The sequence below is a fragment of the Protomyctophum bolini genome (assembly GCF_963924005.1).
Source record: "Protomyctophum bolini genome assembly, chromosome: 2".
NCBI classification, from domain to species: Eukaryota; Metazoa; Chordata; class Actinopteri; order Myctophiformes; family Myctophidae; genus Protomyctophum; species Protomyctophum bolini.
The window spans coordinates 19,053,342-19,079,673 of NC_137863.1; the positions used below are offsets into that span (position 1 = coordinate 19,053,342).

Consider the following 26,332-nt stretch of genomic DNA (forward strand, 5'->3'; position numbering starts at 1 on the left):
ACACACACACACACACTACTGGGAGTGATGGCAGCTGATGTCTGTCTGGCAAGAGGATTGGAAGGTGTGAAGACAGATATCTCACGAAGCCCTTCATCTCTTCTTCAGGGAAAACCGTGCAATTACAAATCACAGGAGGTGATAACAGCTATTATATGTTGGCAGTGTCACTGTTCTGGAGGGGGGGGGGGGCATTCATGTGAAAATAGGAGATCTACAAGCTTGCAGGCATCGTGTTGTGACCTTGTAAAATGAGTTATTTTCGAAGACATTTGGAATAGAGAGGGAGTTCATATATAGCCTTCTGGGGTACTATGTCAACAGTCTAGAGTAGCACTTCTGTGCTGATGTGGTTAACCCATAAAGACAACTGCCAATCTGACTCATTATGTCCATATCCAACCAATATGCCCTTATACTGTGTGGGCATGCCAATATACAAGGTATGTGTATATAATAATGACATTAGTGATCTCCATATACGGGGCATACAAGGGAAACAAACGAGTCGTTGTGAGCTTGTAGATCGGCTATTTTTGACAAAGAGTTTGGTGTACAGGGGGGAAAAGAGCAGACCAAGTACCAAGCCATTAGGTCAATTTACAAAGTATTGAGGGATTGCTATCCCTGCTTTCTCTCTCTCTCTCTCTCTCTCTCTCTCTCTCTCAGAGGGTCCTCGGCCTGAAGAAACATTGAAGACCGCCGCTGTAAACAACAGAGTGGCAAATATCGTAGCCGTATCCGATCACCATGTTTGCTAGCAAATCTATCATCTGAGTTTTCGTAGAGAGAGAAGAAAAAGTTGATTTCATTCCAATTTTCCTGAGTGGATCTCAAGGGTGGGATGATTAATTTGGCTGGGAAAAGCAGTAAACAATGAAACAAATGAGGGGGAAAGAGTAAGCAAGCTAAAAATACAAATGGATACACGCGCCGTCCTTGAATTCCACAAAAGTTTCACAGACTGATGATGATCATCATGCTAGTTTCACAGTGTGTCAGAAGACCTCATTGTCCTTGACTTTTGATCGCCATCACAGTAGACTTTAGACTGTCTTCTGTTCTATTAGCAATGAAGATGTATGACGCGTACGTACGCCGCGGGGGCTGCTCGTTCAATAGGCCAATAAGCTCGCAGGCGACCACCATTCACTACACCAAGGACACTCACTATGTCACACGGTTACTGTTTGCAGTGATGGGAGAATTGCGCTCACATGTTTTACTTTACTAAGTAAAAGTAGGTATCAATACTGCAATGTAGAAACACTCTTGTCACAAGTCAAATTTGAGTATTCAAAATGTACTGGAGTAAAAGTACAAAAGTGTACAAAAGGCATCAATATATTCATATCAAAAGTACAAGTAGATATTGTGCAGAATGCCAGTATCTACAGTATATACTGTAACTGCTGTTCTGCCTTTGGCGACTGTCTGAATTTTCCTAGCGGAAACAATAAAGGTCTTATTTCTGATCTCATAGTAGTTACGTCTGTTTGTGGATTTTCTACATGCAGTATACTGAACCAATGAACAGTCTTAACAAGAGCTTGTGCCTAATTACAATTTAGGCATTTAGCTTAATCTTCTCTTAATCCAGAGCGATTTACATTAAGCAAGAACAAAAAACATGGTAATACATCATATACATAAAAAAGCCATCATGAATCATATATATGTAAGCTAAGAACCAGTGGAAACAGTGGAATTTCTATATAATGAAACTATGCATATACTAACAGTATAGTAGTACTATGTCTACATGAAATGCTATCCAAGTTACATAAATTGAGCCTTTGCATAATTAATAACTTCATTGGAATACAGATGTTTTTTTCAATTTCCCAAAAAGTAACCGTTTTGGACAGACTGTACAAGGTTACCACCTACAGTGATGTTAAATCAATCAATATATCAATTCCACATTTGACACATTTTGAGATTTTGACATTGGTGACTCTCTAAGCACTCGATATAAAGAAGGTGTACATTGGAAATTGGCATCACCAATTTACCATCACAGTCTGAAATAGGATGGATTTCAGCACGGCACATGTTCAGCAATGTCAGCTTTCATCTGTGCTCTGATAGAATATCTGCTCTCTGCAAAAAACTGTATAATTCTTCTGTCTATATATCCCTCCCTCCAATATGCGATTGAATAAAAAAAAAGAAGGTGACAATATATATTGACACAGACTGAAGTGTGTGGGCTGTCGCACCGTGGCAGCTTTAATGTTGGGCCAAGATATTTTCAAAGTGTGTCCGTCTGTGAACAGCTACAGTACAGTACTCTCTGGCACCACTGAACCGATTTAATTGCACACACACACATTTGACAGAAAAACAATCAAATTGGCCTCATGGTGTTTTGTCCTATAACTCTTGAACCGTAGGTTGTACAGTAAAAAAATCACACCTGTGTGAACCGAGTGGTGCAATTCCCCCCCCCCCCCCCCACCTCTCCCTCTCTCTCTCATTAGCAGGCAACAAAGCAGACTGCAGAACTATCTCTCTCTCTCTGTTTCTGGCATCCCCTACTGGTACTAATAAGTCATATACTCGTGCTCATTAATGAACACATAGGTGAACAACCTATGTGTTGCATAGTGGTTGCACCACTCAAAAAGATTGAACCCCGGATTGAACCCCGACCTCCAAGGGCAGGCACTCTAACCACAAGGCCACTGGGCTGGTGTCAGCAATCCCTTTTTGAGTGGTTGCACCACTCAAAAAGAAAAAGGAAATCGCACCTGTGTGAAGTGACAGGCGCAGCGAGGGCAGTATTTATATGAGCCAGACGTCATTTACTGGACTTGGCTGGCAAAAATGATATTATATATAATATCATAGATATAGAATAGATATTATATAACTGCCTATAACTGTGACCAAACCTGACAGACAGTAAGTCATTGGATTTAATTTAATTTTAGTTTTTTCATGTTATATGAAACTATAGGAATCATAGCTTCAAATTGATCCACTAGTGGTTTGATCCACTAGTTTTTGAGATATGGCTTATAGAAAAATGTCTTGCAATGTATTCTCAATATATATCTTTTTTTAAATGTACAACCTCACAACGTGTCGCTGTGAGCTTGTAGATCTGCTCATTTAATTTGTGCTAGTCTTCGGCAACACTGGTCACAGCAGCAACAGGAAAGAGGATTATGCACACACAAAATGCAAAGGCTTATGGGAGAGTGGAAACAAGTGGTATTAACACATTTTTTATTCAAAATAATAATAATAAATAATTAAAAACATTTTATCCTCTCCTTCTCTGCCCTCTGGTGGAAAACTGTCAGCCCCGCGGCCGCGATGACTATCCTGCCACGGACACTAACGCCCCTCAAATTTTTTCATAATAATAGTCATTGAAAAATAACAATCCCTGTAATCCTTGGATCATGTCTAACCACGATTTTAGGATGACCCAATGTTAAATTATCCATAGAGGAAAACCTCCGCGACCCAGGGGATGAACGAGTGACGCCAGGACTTTGGCACCTGATTGGCACGAAAAGAGTTTGAGAACTGACTGGTCCATGGTATCCAAAAGAGTTTGAGAACTGACTGGTCCATGGTATCCAAAAGCAGTGTTGAAGCTTTAACTCACTTCCAGAGCTGTCAGCAGCTCCCATGTGGAAACACGGATCGGATACCCAATGTTCTAATCCACACAGTGACAACAGTTTAAAAACAAAACACCACAGCCAGGGGACCCATGCATAATGTATCCAGGTCATATACTTCAAAACAAAACCCTGGGGCTAAAACAAAACTCCATCCGACATTCCACTGATCAAACCCCATTTTTATCTGACATAGCTAGCTATAATCAAATAATAATCAAATATTTTCATTAGCTCAAACTTTAATGATAAACTGAAAAGCAGTGCATTGTGTGTTTATTTAATTGAATTATCATATAATTGATATCCTCTCTGGTGCGCACGCACTTGCGCGCGAGCGCACACACGCACAAATCAAATAATCAAATATTTTAATTAGCTCAAACTTTAATGATAAACTGAAAAGCAGTGCATTGTGTGCTTATTTAATTTAATTATCATATAATTGATATCCTCTCTGGTGCGTGCGCAAGCGCAAGCGCACGCGCACGCACACGCACACGCACACACACACACACACACACACACACACACACACAAATTGTAGCCTACTGTATACGTACTTCCCAGTACTGAGCACAACAGTGTACAGCACAGGAGGCCCATTTTGAATTCAAACTAATCTGTTTACAGATGAGGACTTGTTTACTCTACTGGAGTATTTCCAGTTTTCAATACATATAATAAATATTAACTCCTTCAGACCAATATATACTTTGGCTATTTGAAAATAGCCGGATAATATACAAGCATTTATGAGGATGAGAGTATCTGTATAGCATTATTGCTATGCGTAGATCAGCCTGTCTCCATTCACCATATTGCTGTTTTTGGGGGCAGAAACCCCTCCACATTTGAATTGGAACAAAAGATGTTCAGGATGCGGAGGAACCCACCTTGATCCTGCCCTTCACGCCACCCTCCATCCTCCATGCCAATCTACCTCATATTATTTATACCCGCCCAATATCACCCAGAATTCTACATTCACCCGCCTCGCTGCGTCGCACACAAGCCACTTTCCCGACAGGCTTCTTGCATCCCACCTCCACCCCATTCACCTCCATAGTAGCTCCTTTCCCTGCTCCCCTCAAAGGAGCCTTACCGGCACTTGAAAACCTACATTCACATCGCTAAAGCGGAACAAACTATTAAAACAAAACTCTCTTTTCTCTCCTACTCTCTCCCCCTCTCGCATTTCTCAGGTTCCTGCTGGGGGTGATTGTCCATGCGCGCCGCAAGACGACCACCATATGACCTCCTGAGTCCCCAAAGACTTCCCCCCGGAACCTACACCCCTCATTTGATTCATTGATTCATTCATGTCAATAAAATCCTTAAACTATCCCAATGGTGTGAGAAAACGCCTGCGGTCCCCAATTAAGCCTTGCCGAGCCATAGGACAGGAGCCTATCTCCTGTTTCTGTAGTGTACACTCCCTGGACATGACACTAGTATGTCACACGGATCCAGCGATGAGGCAGCGGTGGCCGAACGGTTTGCGGAGCGGTCTTGATATCGGAAGGTCGCTAGTTCATATCCCCGGACCGACGCGTTAAAATTACCACCGCTGAAGTGCCCTTGGACAAGGCATTGAACCTCTACCATGAAATGTTCTATGAGCAGGGCCTGGCTGTAAACAAGTTCTTGAGCTTAGTCCAGTTACCCTGGGTAAACATAGTACCTTTCCTTTCCTTAACCCTTGTTGCCGAGTGCCAAGCAGGGAGGCACTGGATCCCATTTCTCTTTGGTATGACCCAGCCGGGGGATTGAACCCCGACCTCCAAGGGCAGGCACTCTAACCACAAGGCCACTGGGCTGGTGTCAGCAATCCCTGAGGCGAGGGCTTAAGTGGTTAACGCATAATGCCAAATGTAGTGGAGTCAAAAGTGCAATATTTAAAAAAAAATTAAACACTCAAAAACATTTACTTAAGTAAATGTACTCAAGTAAATGTACTTTGTTACTGTCAACCACTGCATGTCTGTGAGCAATCTGTGTCCAGCTGTGGCCTGATCCCACATGATGTAACAGGATAATCTGCAAAAAAACACACCAAAATCCTCTAATAGTTTGTGCGTTGGTTTCTGCAGACCAGGCCTTCTGTAATTCTCCCATGCCCCGGCAGTGTGGATTTGACGGATTTAAGGAACGGAAATGTTCCGAAAACATTTCAAGTGCAAGAGATCAGCATGAGGGTATAGACATCTAACACAGACTGTGTGTGTGTGTGTGTGGTGTGTGTGTGTGTGTGTGTGTGTGTGTGTGTGTGTGTGTGTGTGTGTGTGTGTGTGTGTGTGTGTGTGTGTGTGTGTGTGTGTGCGTACTTAGGCATTACTAAATTATGAGGACCAAATGTTCCCATACGTATAGTATTTATTTTCTCTTTTTTTTTAATAGTGAGGATCATGATTCATTTCCCATGGTTCTCAGAAGAAAATAAATGTTTCCTGGTTATAAACAGTGGTTGATTTACAATTATGAAAAGATACAGATTGGGGTTAGGATTAGACATTTACGGGGTCAGGTTTGGGTCCTGTGCGCGTGTCAGAGGCGTATTTACTATAGAGGCAAGGCAGGCAGCTGCCTCCCTAACTCAAGAGAGACAACTCACTAAAAGAGACAGGAAAAGAAAACACCAAACCAGAACTATTAGTGGGAAGCGGATTGGCTCCTTGCACGTTCTGCATAGCACGACCCTCGCCCATATAGGAGTGCCTTTGTCTCATGGGGTGCGAGGTGTGGGGGTCTGAGGCAGGCACGTGCAGAGAGGGTGGCTTTTGGGTCTTGGGCCCCCTACCCTTTTGCCTCAAAGTGCCATTTTCCTGCCCAACATCCGTGGCCCTTTTAAGTATTGCTTTTTTTTACTGTCCAATGACATGGGACAAGTTATTGTGGAACATTTTTCACCATTAGCATAAGACTAATTTTCTAAATTTCTGGTGTGAAATGACATGAGGGACGCTTTGTTCCCACTCAATTTAAGCAAAGTGTCATTACTTCCAATGCAATGTTGAAATTAGTCACTAATTTGTGCAGGACGTCATGTTTGCCTTATCTGTAATACTGCCTACTTTTTTTTAAATAAAAATACATACATTGATTATACATGCATATTCTCTTCATTATGTTTTTTGTCTGCGCGGTACTGGGTTTGAGGCCCTGACAAGGGCTCCTGGGGCTGTTCATTGGCCATTGTAAAAAAGATGATAAAAAAACGAAAAAAGATGGAAATGTCGCTTACCTCTCTCAGCTCCAGCCTCGTCTCTCCTCTCTATCAGCAGGTAACGTGGACTCTCGGGAAGGAAAGGCAGCACACACATCTGGAGCAAGGCTGGCAGTGCCAGGAAGGCAAACAAGAAGTTCCACCTGGGCTCCTGCAGTTGCAATATAAACATAGAAGCACTTAGCACAAGACACAAGAACATTTGGAAGCCGTATAGCTATACGTGGGTAAAGAGGCTGTCAGAGAAATTAGAGATGTGGACAGAATAACCTTTTCGGTGCGGCTACAAAGTGAACAATGTATTAAAAAGTGGACGCCCTTGAATAATTCTCTTTGATTTAGTACTGATGTGCCCGTATCCCCCCCTTTCTTTTATTTATCATTTTTCTCTTCACTTCGGTTAACTTGATTGATGTATAATGATAAGTGAGATTTTTATATTTGACTTTTATGCAGGGTATGCAGGGGCGGTGGTGGCTCAGGGGTAGAGTGGCCGGATGGTAACCGCCAGCTCGAACCCTGTGTGCTCCCCCAGAATTAGTGTCGAAGTATCCTTGAGCAAGACACTGAACCATGCTCCTTAGTAAGGATGGGTTGAATGCAGAGGACAACAAAGTCAAGGGTCGCACTAAGAAATAAGAGATCTCATTATTATTATTGTCTTATTGCTCAGCTTGGGCTATCCAGCCTTCATCAGTGTCCATTAGTGGACACAAGCTAGAGGACAAGATTTGCATACAGCACAGTGACAACTCCGGCCCACAGAATAACAACTACACACGTCTGAAGTTATTATCACTTTTTATTATGAGGGAAACTCATGGCATCAAAATCGCCGAGAGCTGTAATCCAGCACACAAAATAATATCACTGTGAGGTTATTCCGTGTCAGAGTTATGCAACTGTTTTTTTTGGATTGATTTGGAAAACAAGTCTAGTCGAAAATAATCCCTGGATTGAAAAGTGATTTACAAATTAAATACAAATATCCATGACTTCCATGACATAACGCTGGGATGATATTTAGCCACAGCGTTTTTTTTTTTTTTTTTTAATAAATCAGCCTCAGGTGGGTTAATATGATTGTGACACATTTTGTGTTCACTGTATAGACATCCCATGTTTACATTATAGCTACGTCTCCCAAAGGGGAAAAAAACACATGGTAAAAAACGTAACAAGCTAACTTAACACTCCGCCCAAAGCATTTCTTATTAGTTGAGCTGCAAAACAATAATGTAAAACCAACCACTATAATGAGGTACAGTACTGTCTCTCCGTCCCAAAAGTGTCCTCCAGAGGGTGCAAAAGGGTCTCAAATATGCACACCTCTAGGTAATCCTGTTTTTATTGTGTCTGTGTTGCATGCTCGTAGATCAAACAAAAGTAGACTATTAGAAAGCCTTCTAAAAGGGGAGACGTTGCAGTGCGTCTAACTACTGGCCCCGTTTACCCCCGGCCATCAATTAATCTTGTCCCATATAAGTGCCACGTATAATAGGGAGGGCCCTGTATATTGTTTATAGCCTGCTGTGACAATCCAAAAAGGATTTAGTCGGTCACCGTCCCGAAAGCTGCAGACAGTTGCGTGTGAAGCCGTGAGATGCCTGCGAGGCGGTGCATCTAGACAGCACATTGTCTCTGCCGGGTGGAAACCTCATTATGTCCAAAATGATTACTTTATAGGGATCCAAATTGAAAAGCAGCAAAAGAAGCAGATCTACGAGTTCGAAATGCGGGCACAGACTATTGATGCTTTTGTGTGATGCTGTAGTATGATGGGATGAAATGTAGGTTTTATTATGGTTTTCTTGCATGTCTTGCATTTTAGGTCAATACTTTTTACTGGTGTTGTTTTCTGTTACTTCTGTTTGTACCCTTTTAGTAATGTTTAAAGGTAGAGTAAGTGATTTCACTCAAAAAACCTTAGGTTTCGTTTTTGGCTGTGGGACCTAAGCCTGCGTCCAATCAGGATAGAGAGTCAAAAACGAAACCTAAGGTTTTTTGACCCCCAGGGGTTAACTGGGGACAGGGAGGAACTCCTTATATGGTCAGCACACTCTATAGTAGAGAGGATTATCACAACAAAACAAAAAAATAAGTGATATTTGAATTAAGTGAAATCACTTACTCTACCTTTAACTGTTTATATGTGCTCTTTTTTGTATCGTTGCTTGTTTTCTACAAATAAACAAATACATAAACAAACAAACCAACAAACAAACCCACACAAAGGTAGAATATGGAGATACATATGAGGTTTCTAGCCAACAGCGATGGTATATATTCATCAGGTTTCCTGGGTGGATGAGTTGGCCCCGCGGGTTAGAGAGCCGTGTGACAGCCCGACTGTCTGGTTGGAGGACGGGGTCAGTGACCCGTCGCTACACTGTTGCCATTATAAGGGTGCATCCGGCACGTCAGACCCATCGCTGAGTCACTGGGAGTGACAACGTGCGGACGCGTGCGTGTGTGTGTGCCCACTACTTGCACTATATTCCATGCTCACGCGTTCCCTTGAGGGCGCTGACAGGCTACACGACGACCCCATCTGTATTGGCAGTGGTGGTGGAAAAGTACTCTCATGTTTTACTTGAGTAAAAGTATGTTGTCTATTTCCCCCCCCTGTCCGGTATCACCTACAGTATTATGGAACAACAACAACAACAACAGCAACTCAAACCCTTAGATCTCCATATACTGTATGGAGCTGACCTGTTCTGACATTATAATTCCCTGACAAGTTACGGTTTTGGATATACAAGGTTTGTGGCAGAAAGTGACGATAATGATAAAGTTATTAAATCCTAAAGTGTGGGGGCCACTGGACCTAAGATGTGCGTTTTAAAAAAGTTATATTCCACATTTTGTCAAATGTTGTCATGGACCTCCTGGTTGTCCCCGGACCCCACTTTGAGAACCACCATTTTAAGGTGTTGTGTGTTGTGTAACAGTGAAAACAAGCCTACGGCTTACTTTAAAAGCCTGGTTTTATACTTCATAATGACTTTGACGCTCACCGAATATAGTCTGTGCTATTATTCTCAGGTCATATACGACAGAGTTTGAAGTAAGCAGAGGAGGAGTATGACAGATTTGTTTTTCTTTAACGATGAAATGTGTCACCAAGGAGCACACTAAATGTCTCCATCGAGACCAATCAAACCACTTTCAGAGAGTGCTGAAGTTTGTTCCATTTGTGTGGCGCATAATAAATGAAAGCAGCCATTCCTTGTTCACTGTTTGTATGTGCACCGACATAACAAATGTTCGAGAGAGTGTTAAATGTCATAGTATCCTTTGCATTTAAGCGAAGGTAAGATACAAAGTAAGAAATACCACACAAGGCCTTACAATGTTGCTCTTTGCAAACGGAGCAAATGGATATCGTTGGCTAAGCCAAAGCGTAAAAGCAGCTACATATTGCCCTTCAGGGTTAGAAGAATAATAACGAAAAATAATAAAAAGTTCATCGAGCATATAAGCCTTCTAAAACGTAAGGGAATTTCTCTGCATTGATCCAGGCCATGAGATGTTTTAACCCCTTCGTTGACCTTTGCAGTTCAAAGGTGGCGTGTGGGTGTTTACAAATGTCATATAGCTCTATATTCAGATATAGGAATACTGTATGTTGCCTAGGCAACGGAAATAAAGTCGTTTTGGCCAGGGGGGGGGGTCACTGGCATTGACATGCCATACAGACACAGTACTGTTACTGTATATGCGCAAAATGCCATCTAAAGCGTGGAAATCAAAACAATAAAATAAGCTTAACAAAATGAATAAACACATAAATAATGAGGGCAGTTAGTTACAGTGTTTCTCAAACTGGGGTCAATTTCAAAATTGTGTTAATACAGCATCACAATCAGTTTAATCACTTTATCCATATTTTATGCTTTGGCTATTCAAAGATAGCAGATATATACAAGCTCACACCACGTCACTTTGTGCCGCACTGCGAGCTTGAACATCTGCTATTTTTTATGTATATATATTTTTTAATCTTATTAGAAAACACCACTGCAACCACTGATTTACTATGACACTACGGCACATTAGGAGTCCAACTAATACTGTACTAGTACTGCTCAAAATTCTTTCCCACGATTTTGAAACCCATTTTTTTCACCCAGTGTCAATTAGCCCTTCACCAAGTCCCTCCCCAACCCATCCTTGTCCAATAGGCACTTTAGCAGTGAAGAAACCTGCATAGCAACCGTTGGCTGGCCAGGGGGAGGCAGTTTAGAGACCAGGATTACTGCATGTTTTTTGTGAGGGTATACCTACTTTAGGGGACACGGGGAGAACATGCAAACTCAAAAGGCCCTTTCACCAACCACGCCTCGGGTATGGGCACTGATGACGCGGGGTGAGAACAAGCCCACAGCGTCTCCAGCGGGAATCGAACCAAAGGACCTTCTAGCTGTGAGGCGTCTAGTGCTTCTAAAATGATTTATTTGTAAAGACTCTGAGAGTGTACAAACCCGTAAGGGTCCATTTGGTTCCATTTGTACACTATCAGAGTTACAGACCTGTTATGGTCATTCAGGGCTCTTCATGTGTATTATTGCCCACTCATTTCTGTGTGTCCGTGGCAAAAACTGAACGTGACGGAAATGTCCACCACCAGCCATCATGGTGTGATGTTTTTTTCCAGGCACAAAATAATTAGTGTTATTAATGGTTCCAACGTAAAATACAGAATATATGGACTGTGAGCCGTGTGCTGTGAATCCACATCTAGGTAGCCGCAATTTATTCCTTTTCAGGGCACCTATACTGTTCTTCTCACGTAACATATTAATACACAAAGTGAAGCCGTGCTTCAGCCAATACTCAATCCCAGGCATTGCATATTGATGTGTTAATACCGTAAGAGAGATATCTGATAGTCCAATAAACAGGCTGTACACAAGTCATGGAATCATAAGATCTGGCATATTTTATTGCCCGGGATACTTCCAAAATGAATGGTCATGTGATATGCATATGAACAGCAAAGACATAGATGAAAGCAAATACGACCTGTTACATCACAAATCAGATTCGATCATATCAGTCCGTTGGTCGGGGCGCCCCTTGAAGCGCAGGCCAGAGGGGTTATCTGTCCTGGAGAATTCTGACGTGTATTTACTTTTTCAGACACTATATAGAAATCTTTCACAGCTAGGGTGCACACTAGTGCATGAGTAATGGTAACTGCTTAAAAGGTCTACTTTATCCCAACAATATGCAAGGACGTTGTTGGTGTGCATAATGGATAGTATGGATGAGCAACCTTGAACCTTGTGGCTGCTAACAAAACATTTTTTTCCCCACATTATGTTGGCTTGCATATATACATTGAAGTGAAATTGATTAACCAATTGTGCAGTTGAGAGGATCTAACAAGGAACAATGCTTCTACAGGTCAAGTGCTCAAACACTGTTCAGGTGCAGTGGAACTTTATGACTAACGTTGGACAACAACACACAGGGAAACCAGCCTCGGGCCTGGCAGCCATGTACTCCTTTCAAAATAGCATTTTTATGGCGAACCAAACCAGATCGTTACAGGTCCCCAGCTATAGTGCATATCTTATTATACTATGTCATTACCATTATTATGCAGAGGAAATTTTGGAATGAAAGTTGTCAGAATAGAAACTGTGTTAATGAATGCTAAAATACATAAATAAATACATTTCCGGTGCCAGTGCCTACACAGCATGGTCACGTTCACGCACATACTGTAACATGGAATATTTAATTAGATGAAGATAAGGTTGAAAATGGGTGAAATGCTCCTTGAAATGACACCTTTGCATGGCAAAGGTGCCATTTTGATAGTTCTAAGCTGAAACAGATTTAATTAAAGCTAGCAAAATGAATAGTACATCACAGACAACGATTATCTATCTCTGTCCTCCTCTATCTACTCGCGTAGCCAGACAACTATTCCACAATCTCTGAATGTTAGTCTGGAACTAAATCTGAGTATACCGGTTTGTTCACAAAGATATTTTTTCAAATATATAGATATTTTTTTATTTCCATTTCATTTCTAGAACTTCAGTAAACTAGGCAAACAGGTAAACCAATAACTAGCATCAGTCTCTAAGCAATATATATTGTGGGGTCTCGCTAGCGAAATCCCGTGATGGTAAGTGCGTTGCCAGGGCAACCAGACACGCTATCAGACAAAAGACGCCTCGGGCAGCTAGGCCCGCCCTCGGCCTCGTAGTAGGACACGTCTACATACAAAACCTCCTCCTCCGCCAGATTGAGATGATGGAACAACCACACCCAAATCACCAATCAGCCACAGCCGTGACTACACCCGCAGTATAAGAGAGAAGTTCAGTTCTGAGTCTGACAGCGGCTGGTTCACACACGCTCACAGAGGCACGCACAGCGAATACCGTTGGGGGGGGTAAAACACACACACACACACACACACACACACACACACTTTCTCCGCAACCCATTCATCTATGTGTCTATTCATGCATGTGGTGACTGTCACTCTCCTCTCACCACAGGCTTTTAGGAACTGTCCAGGAAACGTCCGAGGGACGGAGGAGACAATCGGACCATACGAGACACGGTGACGCGGAATACTCAGCCATATAAGGTCGGAAAGAAACCTTTTATTATTATTATTATCCTGAGCACTGTCTGGAACGCAGTGGCTCAGTTGATTTGCAGAGAGTGGCTTGAAGATATACGCTCTATGTCAGCTGAACCCCCGCTAGCGGGAGAGAAGAACTGCTACAGTTAAAGATAAAGACTGATGACGTCACCCGAAGAAAGGGAACTCCGTCCTGTCCGATCGTACTGAATCGAGCCTTCCAGTGAGGAGCGCGCTCTGAGAGACTGTATAAACCGAGTAGAAATCTAATGCACCGTTCTCATCCTCCCCCAGGCCGAGGAAGCGCCTGAGGAACAGAACAGACATTTTGTGGACTGTAATTGCCAAAGGGACCTACGTTGGGTTTCTCTTCCGACCTCCTGTATAATTTCCAGTTTGGTGAAATAAAAACCCTGTTAAACTGGTGTCCTGTGTTGGTTCTTGGTCACAGACATTCCACAATATATATACACACTCTAAACAAAACATCTGTACATTGAACCTATAGGATAGGTAGACAATGAACCTAGCATCTATCTTCTAAATAACAATAACAACATTTTATTTAGGCACTGATATCTGTTGCCAAACAACGCTGATTTGCGTTGATGTCAGGCCTATAGGCATGTCCATATGGGAAACTGGGCATAACACATATGGACATTATTTGCCTCATGACGGGCCAAGTTCAGATCCCTTCGCACTTGTCAAAATATGCAAATAAACAGCTTAAATTTTCGGAAAATTCATAAATCCGCTTTGTCAGTGCCTAATGCTCAGTGTGCAAATTCTGATTCTGATTATTGGCCAACCCATTGAGGTGGAAAATTGATGCAGACAGAGTTTTCAAAAAATGTTATAGAGGGATCATAGCAGTCTGTGATTGGTTACGCGGAATGGGGTTAATCCACAACACATAACGTCTAGAAATGAACATGAACCTGCAAACTACTGATTCCATGCTTGTAGCTATAGGGTCCCAGATGAGATCCCCTTTTTCATTTGTTTTGACACAACAAGCATTGTGTAATCCTTTGTTTTCAATGCAGTCTGGTGTGAAATGTGCTGTGCCCCCGGCTATGTTGACTTTAACAAACTACCCCACTTCATCCATCACAGCGTTTTGTGAGGCTGCACAGCCTGACAAAAAGTGCTGCAGCCAGATCTAATGGCTTAACTTCCTAGTAGTTTTATGCTATACTGTAACTCAAGTTTAAGTTCAAGTTGTTTACTGTTTCAATAGTGCCGGTATGGAAACATTGCAGGGGTCCCTCAAAAGCAAAAGCGTTGACTCTAGTAAATTGACTTCACCTTCAACATCAACAGGGAGTTTATGAACGAGTTTTGTTTTCTCCAATATATTGCCTGCTTATCGCAATACATTAAATCATAACCACAGTAGACTAGAGTACACTAGATAATGACCGCACTGAATCATAGCCCCTGTATCCATAGGGTATGTGTTTATTTGTAAAGGGGGGAGGGGACATATCAATGTATACATTTGCCACTGATCTTTGTTACTAGGAAATGGAAACGGGGGATGGCTATTGTCAAAATATGCCTCAGGAGTAATTATGAGTATTGTAATTAAAGCCGTTAATCAGGTCTTTGGGGCACCATACTGATCATCTCCTCCAATTTTGTTTTCTGACAACCCGTTCCCCAATCATTTTTGTTAAAGACAGAAAGACAGACAGACCCCGTCCAAATCTGTTGGCACGGGTTAACATTTTATAATCCTGCTCCATGTCGATTTAGCTTCACTAGTCATGCAACATCCTTTGGATAGGAGTGTCATCCTGGAGGCGGGGCCTCAGCTGCCAAGTCAAGTCAGATGTATTTGTACAGCCCTTAATCCCTGTTGAACAAGGCTTCATGGGCCCACGTATACGTTTCACGGCGGGAACAAAACAAAACCCACATCCTTGGACCCTCCCCAACTAATCTGCTGGAAAGTTTTACAGCTCACATAAAATTGTTACTGTAGTATTTTTTATGTCGTACACAATTTTATTATTGCAGATTGCAGGAATGAAGGAATTAATTAATGAATGAGTAATCTTCTTGGGGCAATGTGTCTGTATTTGACCCATCTTAACCCCTTAACCCATTGACGCCTGGTGCAACGTATACGTTGTTCTACCCTTGATGCCGGCGCGCACTCTGTGTCTCATCAGCTATTGCTATACATGTAGCAACATAACTATTTAAAAAAAAAAATCATCAGAATTTGAAGGTTTTCAGAAACCTTAGGTCAGGCCCTAGAAGGCGTTCCCAGATTCGGCCTCAGGCATCAATGGGTTAACACTGTGCAAGCATCTGTGTCATTTTCATTTTATATTTTGGCTATTCAAAAATATCAGATGTACAAGCTCATAGCGCATCATTTCTTTATTTACTGTGCTGTAAATGGGTTAACTATAGAGCAGACACAGTGCAGCGCCCACCGCCCAGCGAACAACTCCAGTGTTACCAGTACTGTCTGCACCAAGGTCAAGGACAATGGGAGGAGTAGGTGTCTTTTGCAGGGTTGGTGTAATCATGAGTCCAGGTGTATGTACTGTACAGTACAGTGCATTCAGTGGTTCTCAAACCTTTTCATGTCAAGGACCCCTTAACTGATATTTCTTTGGCAGCGTTCTTGCAAATGTAATGGATTAAGCAGGGTCTGTGTTATAGACCATTGCATGTATTAAAATGGTCCAACTTGCATGTATTAAAATGGTCCAGTATTGATATTTTACAAAGAAAAATACCTGGGGTAATTTGATAAATTGATACACTTGCAGACCCAGTCAAGTCTTATATTATTATTTACCCATAACTAATGAAGCATGCTGGACTTCTCTTTGTGTATAAATATGTTATATGTGAGAACAGTATAAGGTGCCCTTAACTTAAGGTATCCATTGTGGCTGACTGTGGATTCACAAACCACAGCTCATGACCAAAAGAATAAGTCTCAAAGTAGAACCGCTGCTCCTTCACTTGGAAAGCAGCGAGATTAGATTAAACTGATTTTGATGATATTTTATGTCATTTTTATGGGGATCCCCTGGAACCCCCGCGAGGACCCATCCCGCTGGCACGCACAATAGGTGTGTGCACAAAATCTCTGCAGCATTCTCTGCTATGGGGCCGTGCATTCCTCTTGGGCCTGGATCTCATCATCCCGGCGCTAATACACACCTCAGCTCAGAAATTACAGTCATGACCCGGATCGTTAATCATTTACCGACCAAACCAAAACACCCAAAAGGGAATGGCCTTTTCCCTCCACCACAATGCAATATTCTGTTCTAAGTTCCCCTGCACTTTTTTTGGTCTCACATTGATTATCTCCCGTGAGAACTTTCATTGTGGGGGGAAAAAGGGAAACATTTGCTGCCTGAAGGCAAAGAGGAGGATAAAAGGAGAGTATAGTAAAAGCCTTAGAAGTCTCACACAATCTTTGTAATTGGTCAAAGCTGTTTCAGCATCTATGGACAGAGAGGAGACACGACTGCATGATTTTAAGTTCAGCCCAAGTCCATTATACTGTATGCATTTCATGTATAACTACACAGAACATTTTAGTGAACCTTTATAGCATAATTATACATGCCTCATCAATTGACTGGATTTCCCTTTCATTATAGCAACAGATAAAGGACATAGCCGTCTGCATGGTGAAAATTATTCTAGCTATAGTGGCAGCACGGTTGTAAGCTCTCTTAATTTCCGCCTCATTTGATTAAATGTGAATGTTTTATGGCCAATCTGCTATTCCTCTTCAGAACATACAAAGTAACTGCTGCTCCCTCGATAACATCTCTTCCGCGGTAATCCCAACGAAATAATTAAAACGTGCAATTAAAACATTACAATACAATTAGCATTTACGCTTCCCAGTGGTGTCTACTGTGCGCTTGTGTGCGTCATAGTGAGGGAGTGACAGAGAGCGAGAGAAAGAGAGCACAAGCATTTGGAATGATCATGGGACTCATGGTGTTGTAGTTCGGAAGTGCTCTGTCAAATGAATACTTAATAAACCTGTCACGTTTAGTGCCACGTGTGGGACCAGGGACGTGCAGAGAGTGTTAGAGGGGTGGAGGCTGATGTCCCGTAAGAGGGCACTTTTGGACGAAAATAGGGACAATAGCGACAATATTTTCGGGGAGCAACCCAGCACTCTTTAGCTAGTGGAGATGTGGTGTATACGACATGGATTTCGAAACAAATTTGTTCAATGCAAAATACTGTGTTCAAGTTCAGGAGACTTCGAGGAAAAAAGCTATTCTCCTGAATGCTGCCTTAATTCCGGCATGGCATGGAAAGGAGAGGAGGGCATTTGCATTTCTTTCACCACAGTAAATGCTGCATTCGTGGTCTGGAGAGGGCAGTTGTTTTACAGACAGGTAAAAGGGCAGGGGCTGAAGGCCCTTTGATGTCTATGTGTGCACGTCCCTGTTTGGGACCCAATAATATGGTCTCTGTTGGGTGGAAACATCACATTTTCAGGATTCAAATTCAAAAGTAGCAAGATCTGCAAGCAGCACATTCAGAGCTTGTGGATCTGCTACTTTTGATGCTTATGTGTGACGCTGTAGTGTGAACAAGTTATAGGGCGTTAAGCTTGACTGTTTTTTTGTCACTATCCTTGCAGTATCTTACCGTACACTCCGTATCTGAATTCTGTACTTGCCTGTGGCTATACTGAATAATCCCCCTGTGCGATCAATAACGCTCGGTCTAATGCAATATAATCCAATCTAAGAAGACTTCCACGTAACAGCCAGAGCCATGCGCTTAGCATGTGAAGTATCTGAACTAAATATAGAGAGATGAGTGCTTGAGTGCTTTTCTCTCTCCATGAAGCCCATAAACAAACGTAGGCCTACTAGACTTAAATACTTAAGCAAAAATACGGAGAATGGAGTCGACCGCAAACAGGCAAATGAAAGTTTCGGAGTCCAGATTTATTTTCAGAGTTCAGAAAACAGCATCAGGCCCCATGGATCCTTCAGCCTCACGGCGTCCGGACACAAACACACTGTTACAAACATTTCCAGTAGACTTTATACAGATCAGGACAAAGACATCAAAGTAAAAGGTGCATGGTCTCAGGTTTCCCTTCCCTTCAAACCCCTTTTGTCCCAAATTGTATCCAAATAAGGTAGTGGTCAAGTCACAGAGCTAGGAAGCACAGTAGGTGTCCTAACATGTATAGCAAACAACCCCCAACCATTTGTTCGTGGTGATCAAGTTAGTGACCAGTGCCACTGGCTATTCTGAGATTCCTAGCCTGCTAAAAACTCTGTGTCATGACATGTTTGCCCAGCTGAGAGACAATGTAATGTCACACTATAAACAGTTATTTAAGCTATATTAATGTGAATTGTGATTCCAGATACCACACATGTAAGTGTGCAAGGGAAAGATCAGTGGTGGAAGAAGTACGTGAGTAAAAGTAACAATACTTCCATACCTGACGAAGACCCACAAGGGTCGAAACGTTGTACCATCAATAAATATTTACCTGGGAGCAGTGAAACAGTGTGCGGACATCCCTTCCTTTTCATTAAAAGTTACAATACCACAGTATAAAAATATGTCAACATTGTACAAGTAAATTTCTGCTTCTGCAGTCAAAATCTTACTCATTATACAGAATGTCCATTTCGGAATCAAGTGTATCATGTTATTGGACGATAAATACTGATCATTAATTTTCTTAAACAATTGATTATTTCTGAATTAATTTGATTAGCAAGAATAATCTAAATTTGCAATGAAACTAGCAACAAAAGACCATCCAGACCACCAGGAATGTGCCCAGGAGGAGGGCCCGGTTCGGGCGAGCAGCCCCGCGTCCGAAACGGTCGAGAAATGACAGAGTTACCGTGTGGGGGTCCCCAGGGGGTCCCTCTACTGTACTGTACTGTCACTGTACACCCGAAATCATCATATACAGTTAATATGTGCGTGTGTGTTTATGTGTGTGTTAGGTTGCGCAACAGTGAGACTTGGTGGTGTAAACCAACCATGCTATTTTCGTGCTCGGACGGACAGACCGTCCTTGGCAGAGACACACATAGCTCCGTAAGGGAGTGGTTGCACCACTCAAAAAGTTATAGTAAACGGGAGAAAAGTGAACTGTAGAAATGCCCATGCAGGTAAAGTAAAAGGTACCTAAAAATTTGACTTAAAGTAAGTACAGAGTACATCATCTAAAATAAAGTAAAACATCTGTCGGGTGGAAACATCATTATGTCCAAAACTGTTACGTTTCAGGATTCCAAAAAAAAGATTGTTGCAAAAATAGCTTCTCCTCACTTCTCTCCATATCTGTATTCTGTACGTACTGTTTTATAGTGCCTCTGGCGACTGAATAATCCCCCTGCAGGATCAATAACGTTCTATCTAATCCAATCTAAGAAGACTTACACTAACAGCCAGAGCCATGCGCTTTGCCACACAGACAATAGATCTGTCGACTTGTATTATAGCTGGCCGGGGGTGTATGCATCTTTCCACTGTGGGCTTATAGGGCCCGCTGGAGCAAGTCAAATTGCAACACATTCAAGGTCATTCAGAAGGATCATGCTCAATCTGAATAAATAAACACAGAAACACTCAATCCAGATACCATGGATTTCTCAATCTGTCCTTGAGTGATCGTCACCAGATGTCACGTCGCTGACATCCCATCAATTCCCATCTATTCACGCTCTACGTGTTACAGGAAGCCATAGTGGGCAGTGTGTGTCATCTAACTATTAGACTGGAACTCACCTATGCTTTTTATGGCATAGGCAGCTCCCGGCAGGATGAAACTATAGGCGCAGCTGCTGGACATGAGACTAATTAATCAGAGCGACAGAGAGAGAGAGGAGTGTGTGTGGGTGTACGTGTGTGCGTCAATTTAATAAAGGTGCAGACGATCAGAAATCATCAGAGTGAGCGACGTTTGAGCTACTGTATGCTGAACTGAAGTGGACTCGGCCCCAGACTTTTCTCCCTGGAAATACAAACGTCAGGGTTTCCGAGGCTACACGTATCTAACTATAAATGCACCAAGTCTGTGTGTGTGTAATCTGTAATCCACGTAACTCGAGAACCGTTCGCCCCACCGACTTCAAATTCGACACACGTGTTCCATACCCCCACAGGGAGTGCAGTGCCCGGTGTTGAGTCGGTCAGACCCACGAATGTCCAGAACCGCCACAAAAGGCCTCTGCCCGGGTTCTGGACAGGGTCCCTGCCCAGTGTCCATATATGGAGCTGGCCTGTTCTGACATCATTCTGACGTCTGCATAGACTCTGTAGGAGCCGATCTACTATAGGCCATCACATCATGTATGTGCCATCATGCCATGTCTAACATTCCTGTTAGTGTGCTTTGTCACCCCCTACAGACATGGCAGAGAGGACATAAATTACCTGGCCATCAGAGGGCCAGGTGTTGTTGATTGGAGGTTCACAGTTTTTTACGTCTGGTTTTTGTTCTACACCTCCTTCTATTCTCAGTTACAGTTATATGCTAAAAGTATCTTTCTTTTTGTTTTCAACTTGGATCAAATAAACCTTTTGAGTTCAACTTCAACTCTACGTCTGGACATTCCTCATTTCCCTTTTTTGGTTAAGTTTGCTGCACAAAGCCAGTCAGTTAGAAAAAGGTACTCTCAGTCAACCACCACAAGGACAAAAGGTCTCTACAGACTCCATATATGGGCATAAAAGGGAAACAGTCATAATATCTGGGTGGGGCATGCATTTCCAACTTGCATCGTTTCAAGTAGGCCAGTGCCCAATGGGCACCGCTGTAGAGGCTCCAATTGGCACCACTCATGGCGTGTCACTTAGCATCAGAAAATGTGTGCAATATATATATATATATTTAGGACTATATATACACAAACCTTTTAAACTAAACTAAATATGTTGTATAGGTCGGCAGCCAAAAGGTTTGAGCAACACTGATCAGAAAACTGTCAGGATTTAGAAGATTTCATTTTTTCTTTTCTTTTTTAGAATCAGCCTCAAATCTTAATGGGCTATGGCAACAGTTCATGCGGGAAAGCCACAATAAACATGTGATGTGAGCTACTGCTGGGCTGGAGGTCATGGAGGGATGGCAGGCATATGGATGTTAAGAGCGATTGTCATTAAAAGATAACATATTGACCGATTGTGTCGAAGGCTCATTATCATTCTGCACCTGATAGCAGCTGACAATGCTTGTCGATCAGTTTGCCATCATCACCAGAAGCCCCGAAGGACATGGAACAATTATGAGTCTCATCTCGCATCGTTAAGGTCAGTAAGTGAGAAATGGTCAGATATGTCACGCGTCGATGTCCACGCTCCTCAATCTCCGTGTCAAAACATGGCTAACAAATAGGTCGGCCAAAAGGACGACAGGTTGTGTGAATGAATAGCCACTGCGTGAACACACATGCTGTCCCATAGGATATTCATGAAGCTGGTCGATGTTGGGTGGAAACATCATATGTCAAAACTGTTACTATTAAAAGGCAGCAAGACAGCAAGAGAAAACGAAACGTTACAATACGGAGATAAGAGGTTTCTGCCCGACAGCGACAATATGATGGATTCCCAGGCCCCCGGCCCCTCCGCCTATATAAATGTCACCGCAGAGGTGGAGGATAGGAAAGAAATAAGTACAAACTGATACGTGTCTACTCGGTGTTAATATCACAGAGGAATACGGCGAAGCCAAGGGATTTGGAGTTCAACAGGCCAATTGACACCAACAACAATATACGTATATTGATTTCTGCTTTCCCTGACCAAAGTACACATTGATCTAGGGGCTGATGAATCTGGATTTAAAAAAGCCCGGCTTTCTGATAAATTACAAAATTAATGAATAGCGAAATATTATAATAGGTTGTATTTTTTCTTCTTCTTCTTGTTAGTTACTGCACCATAGTCCAAGCAGTACGTGTGCTCTAACCGAGACGCTTATTGAGATGTCTATAAGCTAATGGTTTTCATTAGGACTTTCAGTATTTTAGCCGTGACTAAATAAGCGCCCCCTCCAGAGATACTTCCGTGTCCTACTGATTGTGACGCTTTTAGTCTGTGTCCCTCAGTCGGAGCGGTGTTTGAACAGGTCTGAGACTAGAACAACCACTAAAGTCTAATTTTACCGCTTTCCTTGCAACAACAAAGCTACTGGTCTCCCAAATCTGGCTGTGACAGGCTGTCTGCCCCACACTGAATACTTATTTCATTGTGTCAACTATAAATCCTCCATTAGAGATCGCATTAGTGCAAACTAAATTCAACATACTCAACCCTGCACACATTCTAAATATGCCCCCGAAATATTGTACTGAGCAAATGGACTGTTACCACCTTCAATAATAATGATAATAATAGTCTTTATTGTCTCCATGACTCCATCATATATCTTCTGTGTCATGGACACTTGTACAGAGCATTAATAATTCTACTTTAACCCTCAAGGTTATTGTAAAAAGATTCACGCGTTTAGATATTGCGATGGTAAAGTGCCTGCCCAGTGCCTACCAGCCGGGCGGAAGGAGTAGGACGAAGGCTCTAAGTCTTCCTGGTGGGGGCTCCTCACTGTCGGTAGGATACAACAGCAGTGACAACACACAGTGTGTGTGTGTGTGTGTGGGGGGGGGGGGGGCATTTGCATAATGACTACAATTGGGATAAAAGGAGGGTAAAAAGAAAATAAATACATACATTTTCTAGTCAAACCACACGTTGAAATAACATCCAATGGAGTCACAATGAAGTGTAGCATTTCCCCTGTGACGTCCCAAGATGAACTGTACCAAGAATAGCACGTTTCCACTATATCCGTCAAATGGATCTAGTGCCAGATGGGAACATAACCTTCAATCCCAATCCAATAAAGGGAGGAAGAGAGCACAGAAGGAGAGGACATTCTTCTTATGAAGGGGAAAGGACATTTTATTATTGCTACAATTTCAGGTTGGATTTGACACTTTTTACTGCTCCTAATTAAAGCTTGAGACTGTCAAGGTTGTGCTTAATTGTAATTAATCCAATTGATAATAATGAAACTTTATTGGTAGAGAAATGATGTCTCTGCATACGACACATCCTAACCATTAGTTGGTTTTTGGTACAATTTATTTTTTACTTAGGTAAAAGTAGAAATACCACAATATAGAAATACAAAAGCAATATTAAAAAAGTCCTGTATTCAAACTTTTACTTCAGTAAAAGTACATGTTTTGGCATGACAATATCGTCTCTGTCGGGTGGAAACGTGATATGTCCAAAACTAACTTTTCAGGATTAAAATGTAAAAAAACAAAAGAAATAGCAAATCTACAAGCTCAAAACATGCTTGCTTGCAGGTCTGCTATTTTTGATGATTTTAGTCAAATCAAGTACTGTAGGGCATGTATTATAATAATTATCTAATTCACAGAGTAACTGGTCTGTCTGAGGACCCCCTCGAAAGGGGTTTATCCTCCAATCAAATGTTGGAATAACATTTGATTGACATAGCTGTCATTAACATAACATTAACATAGCTGTCAAATAATTCTGGTCGGAATAAAAAGTACCTTTGCCTCTGAGATGTAGTGGGGTAGAATTTCTAAGTATCAAAACATTTTAACACTCAAATATAGTGAATTTCATGTACCTCGGAATTGTACTCGAGTACAGTACAGTACTTGAGTAGTAGTTAGTTTCCACCACTGTTATTAGGAGCAGTGGGCAGCCACCTGGGGGCTCCCAGGCAGCAATTAGGGGCTCCGTTTCTGACTTGCTCAGAGACACATGTCAACATGAAACCAGGTAAGGAGGAACCATAGATCTTGCGGTTCTCCCAGATGGCTGATCTATACCTCCTGAGCCACTCGGATAACTCACAAAAAGATTGTGACCATTAACAGCTTTTATTTATAAAATGTAAATAGAAGTGTGAGAATAATATATTTGATCTTGGCCTCAGGCTCAGCAGATTAGCAGACAACCATTTAACCATAGTATAACGCTTGACCCATTTTGACCTGAGATCAGATTCTAAAAATGTCTTCTACATCCTGACAGTTTTCTGAAAAAGCTATGTTTCTATGTCAGTCGTTCTTCGATTTTTCAAAAATAGCAGACCTACAAGCTCGTAGCGTGGCACAGAATGGGGTTAATTATGTCACACCATCACTAACTGTCATTTTGATGTTTGAGAGGATCAGCTCTGCTGTGCCAGACCTTTATACCTAAAAGGCTTTGAATTTCATTTTGAGAAAATAGGAAGTACTGTAGGTATTCCAATGTGTCCATGGCACGGAAGGATCTTCGTGAGAGGAGTATTAGGGGGAAGTCAATGGCTAATGGATGAGATGGAGAATTATTAATTCGGTGTGATGGAAAAAATCCATTCAAAACAAAGCAATAGGTCTAGCTACAAATGGAGGGATTTGGCATGTAATGGACGAACTGCACTCACAACCCATGTTGTGCTCTTTTATGTTGATGTGCCACTTAAAATGTATACAATGCAACTTTTGTTTTTGAAGAAAATGGTAAATCGTTACCCTTTTTGTTGTCTTGGGGCCGAAAATGTAATTGTGGATCCTGCACTACTATACACCCAACAGTGCCAAATCTCTCGTGCACACTGCCAGTAGGCCACATTTTGTGAATATTTATTTGTGTGTGTGTGTGTGTGTGTGTGTGTGTGTGTGTGTGTGTGTGTGTGTGTGTGTGTGTGTGTGTGTGTGTGTGTGTGTGTGTGTGTGAATATATTTTAATAAGAAAAGCTGGGAGGTTTTGTCAGGGAAGGTTTCTTACATTTTGTATGGGCATGACCTATCATCCCACCATTTAAAATAAAGATAAACAGGCTTTCCAACAGTATAAGAGTAATCACCAAGAAGCATTGTTACAGAGAGATAAGCTACTACCAAACCCAAACTTCGAAACTTTTTGTGCTGTTTATTTTTTATTGAGTTTCACTCCGCTACATTTAAAATTATAAATATTGTACTCAGGTCAAGACGTTTAAGGTCAAAACTTAATGAAGGTCCAATTAAGGCAGCTCCGTTCAGTTTGATGACCAAAATGTTAAATTCCTATTATGTAACACACAATTATAAATGTACATGTTTAAGCAATAATAATCATCCTTCCATAAATGTGTAGACTCAGGGGGGTCCCTGCCAGGGTTTGACTGTACGTATAGGGGAGACAATGAATTTCATCCTGACATGACATTTGCCAAGGCACCAATGCAGAACTGCCAGTCAAAGAGAAGACTGGCCAATCACAGCGCGTCCCCACCAGACTGTAAGGCGATTTACCTCCCCGAAATGACACACAATTGACGACGCCTCCATCTGTGACGCACGCAGAACTGCCTCTCACATGAGCGGACCGCATAAAATAACGCCCCAAACCCCAGACCAGATGGCACTGTGGCGTCATTGTTAACCATTAGCCTTTCAATCCTAGATCGAATCCTTCTCATCGCAATGTTTAATTTAAGGTTATAGGTTTAAGCATAGTTTTATGCCACTCTGCCCACTTGATGAGAGCAGTAGTTTTGCAACAGAAAAACCCACAGTGAAACAATATTAGAAAACTATTAGGAATTAACCATTTGAACCCAATTAAATAAATACTGAAAATAGCTGATGTACAAGCTGTGCCACACTCTATTTTCTGACTATTTCTGATTTATTTTTAAATATGTTTTTGGATATGTTCTAAATTCCAATACAGCAATGCATTGATATTAAAAGGAAAATGTACTTCATAATTTGTACCTATATGCACTTTGTAATTTGTACTTTAATGGAGTACGGTACACTTTGTCCATCACTGCATGTGAAGTTT

The 26,332-nt window shown here is 41.9% G+C and overlaps 1 protein-coding gene across 1 annotated transcript in view; it reads right to left on the bottom strand.

Moving 5' to 3' along the window:
* The window catches only part of slc2a9l2 (solute carrier family 2 member 9, like 2), a 180,124-nt gene that overhangs the window by 102,439 nt on the left and 51,353 nt on the right, over positions 1-26,332 (bottom strand). Inside the window, exon 8 of the mRNA XM_080792106.1 lies at positions 6,883-7,015. Coding sequence (XP_080648232.1) covers positions 6,883-7,015 — 133 coding nt within the window. The remainder of the gene's footprint in view (positions 1-6,882; positions 7,016-26,332) is intronic.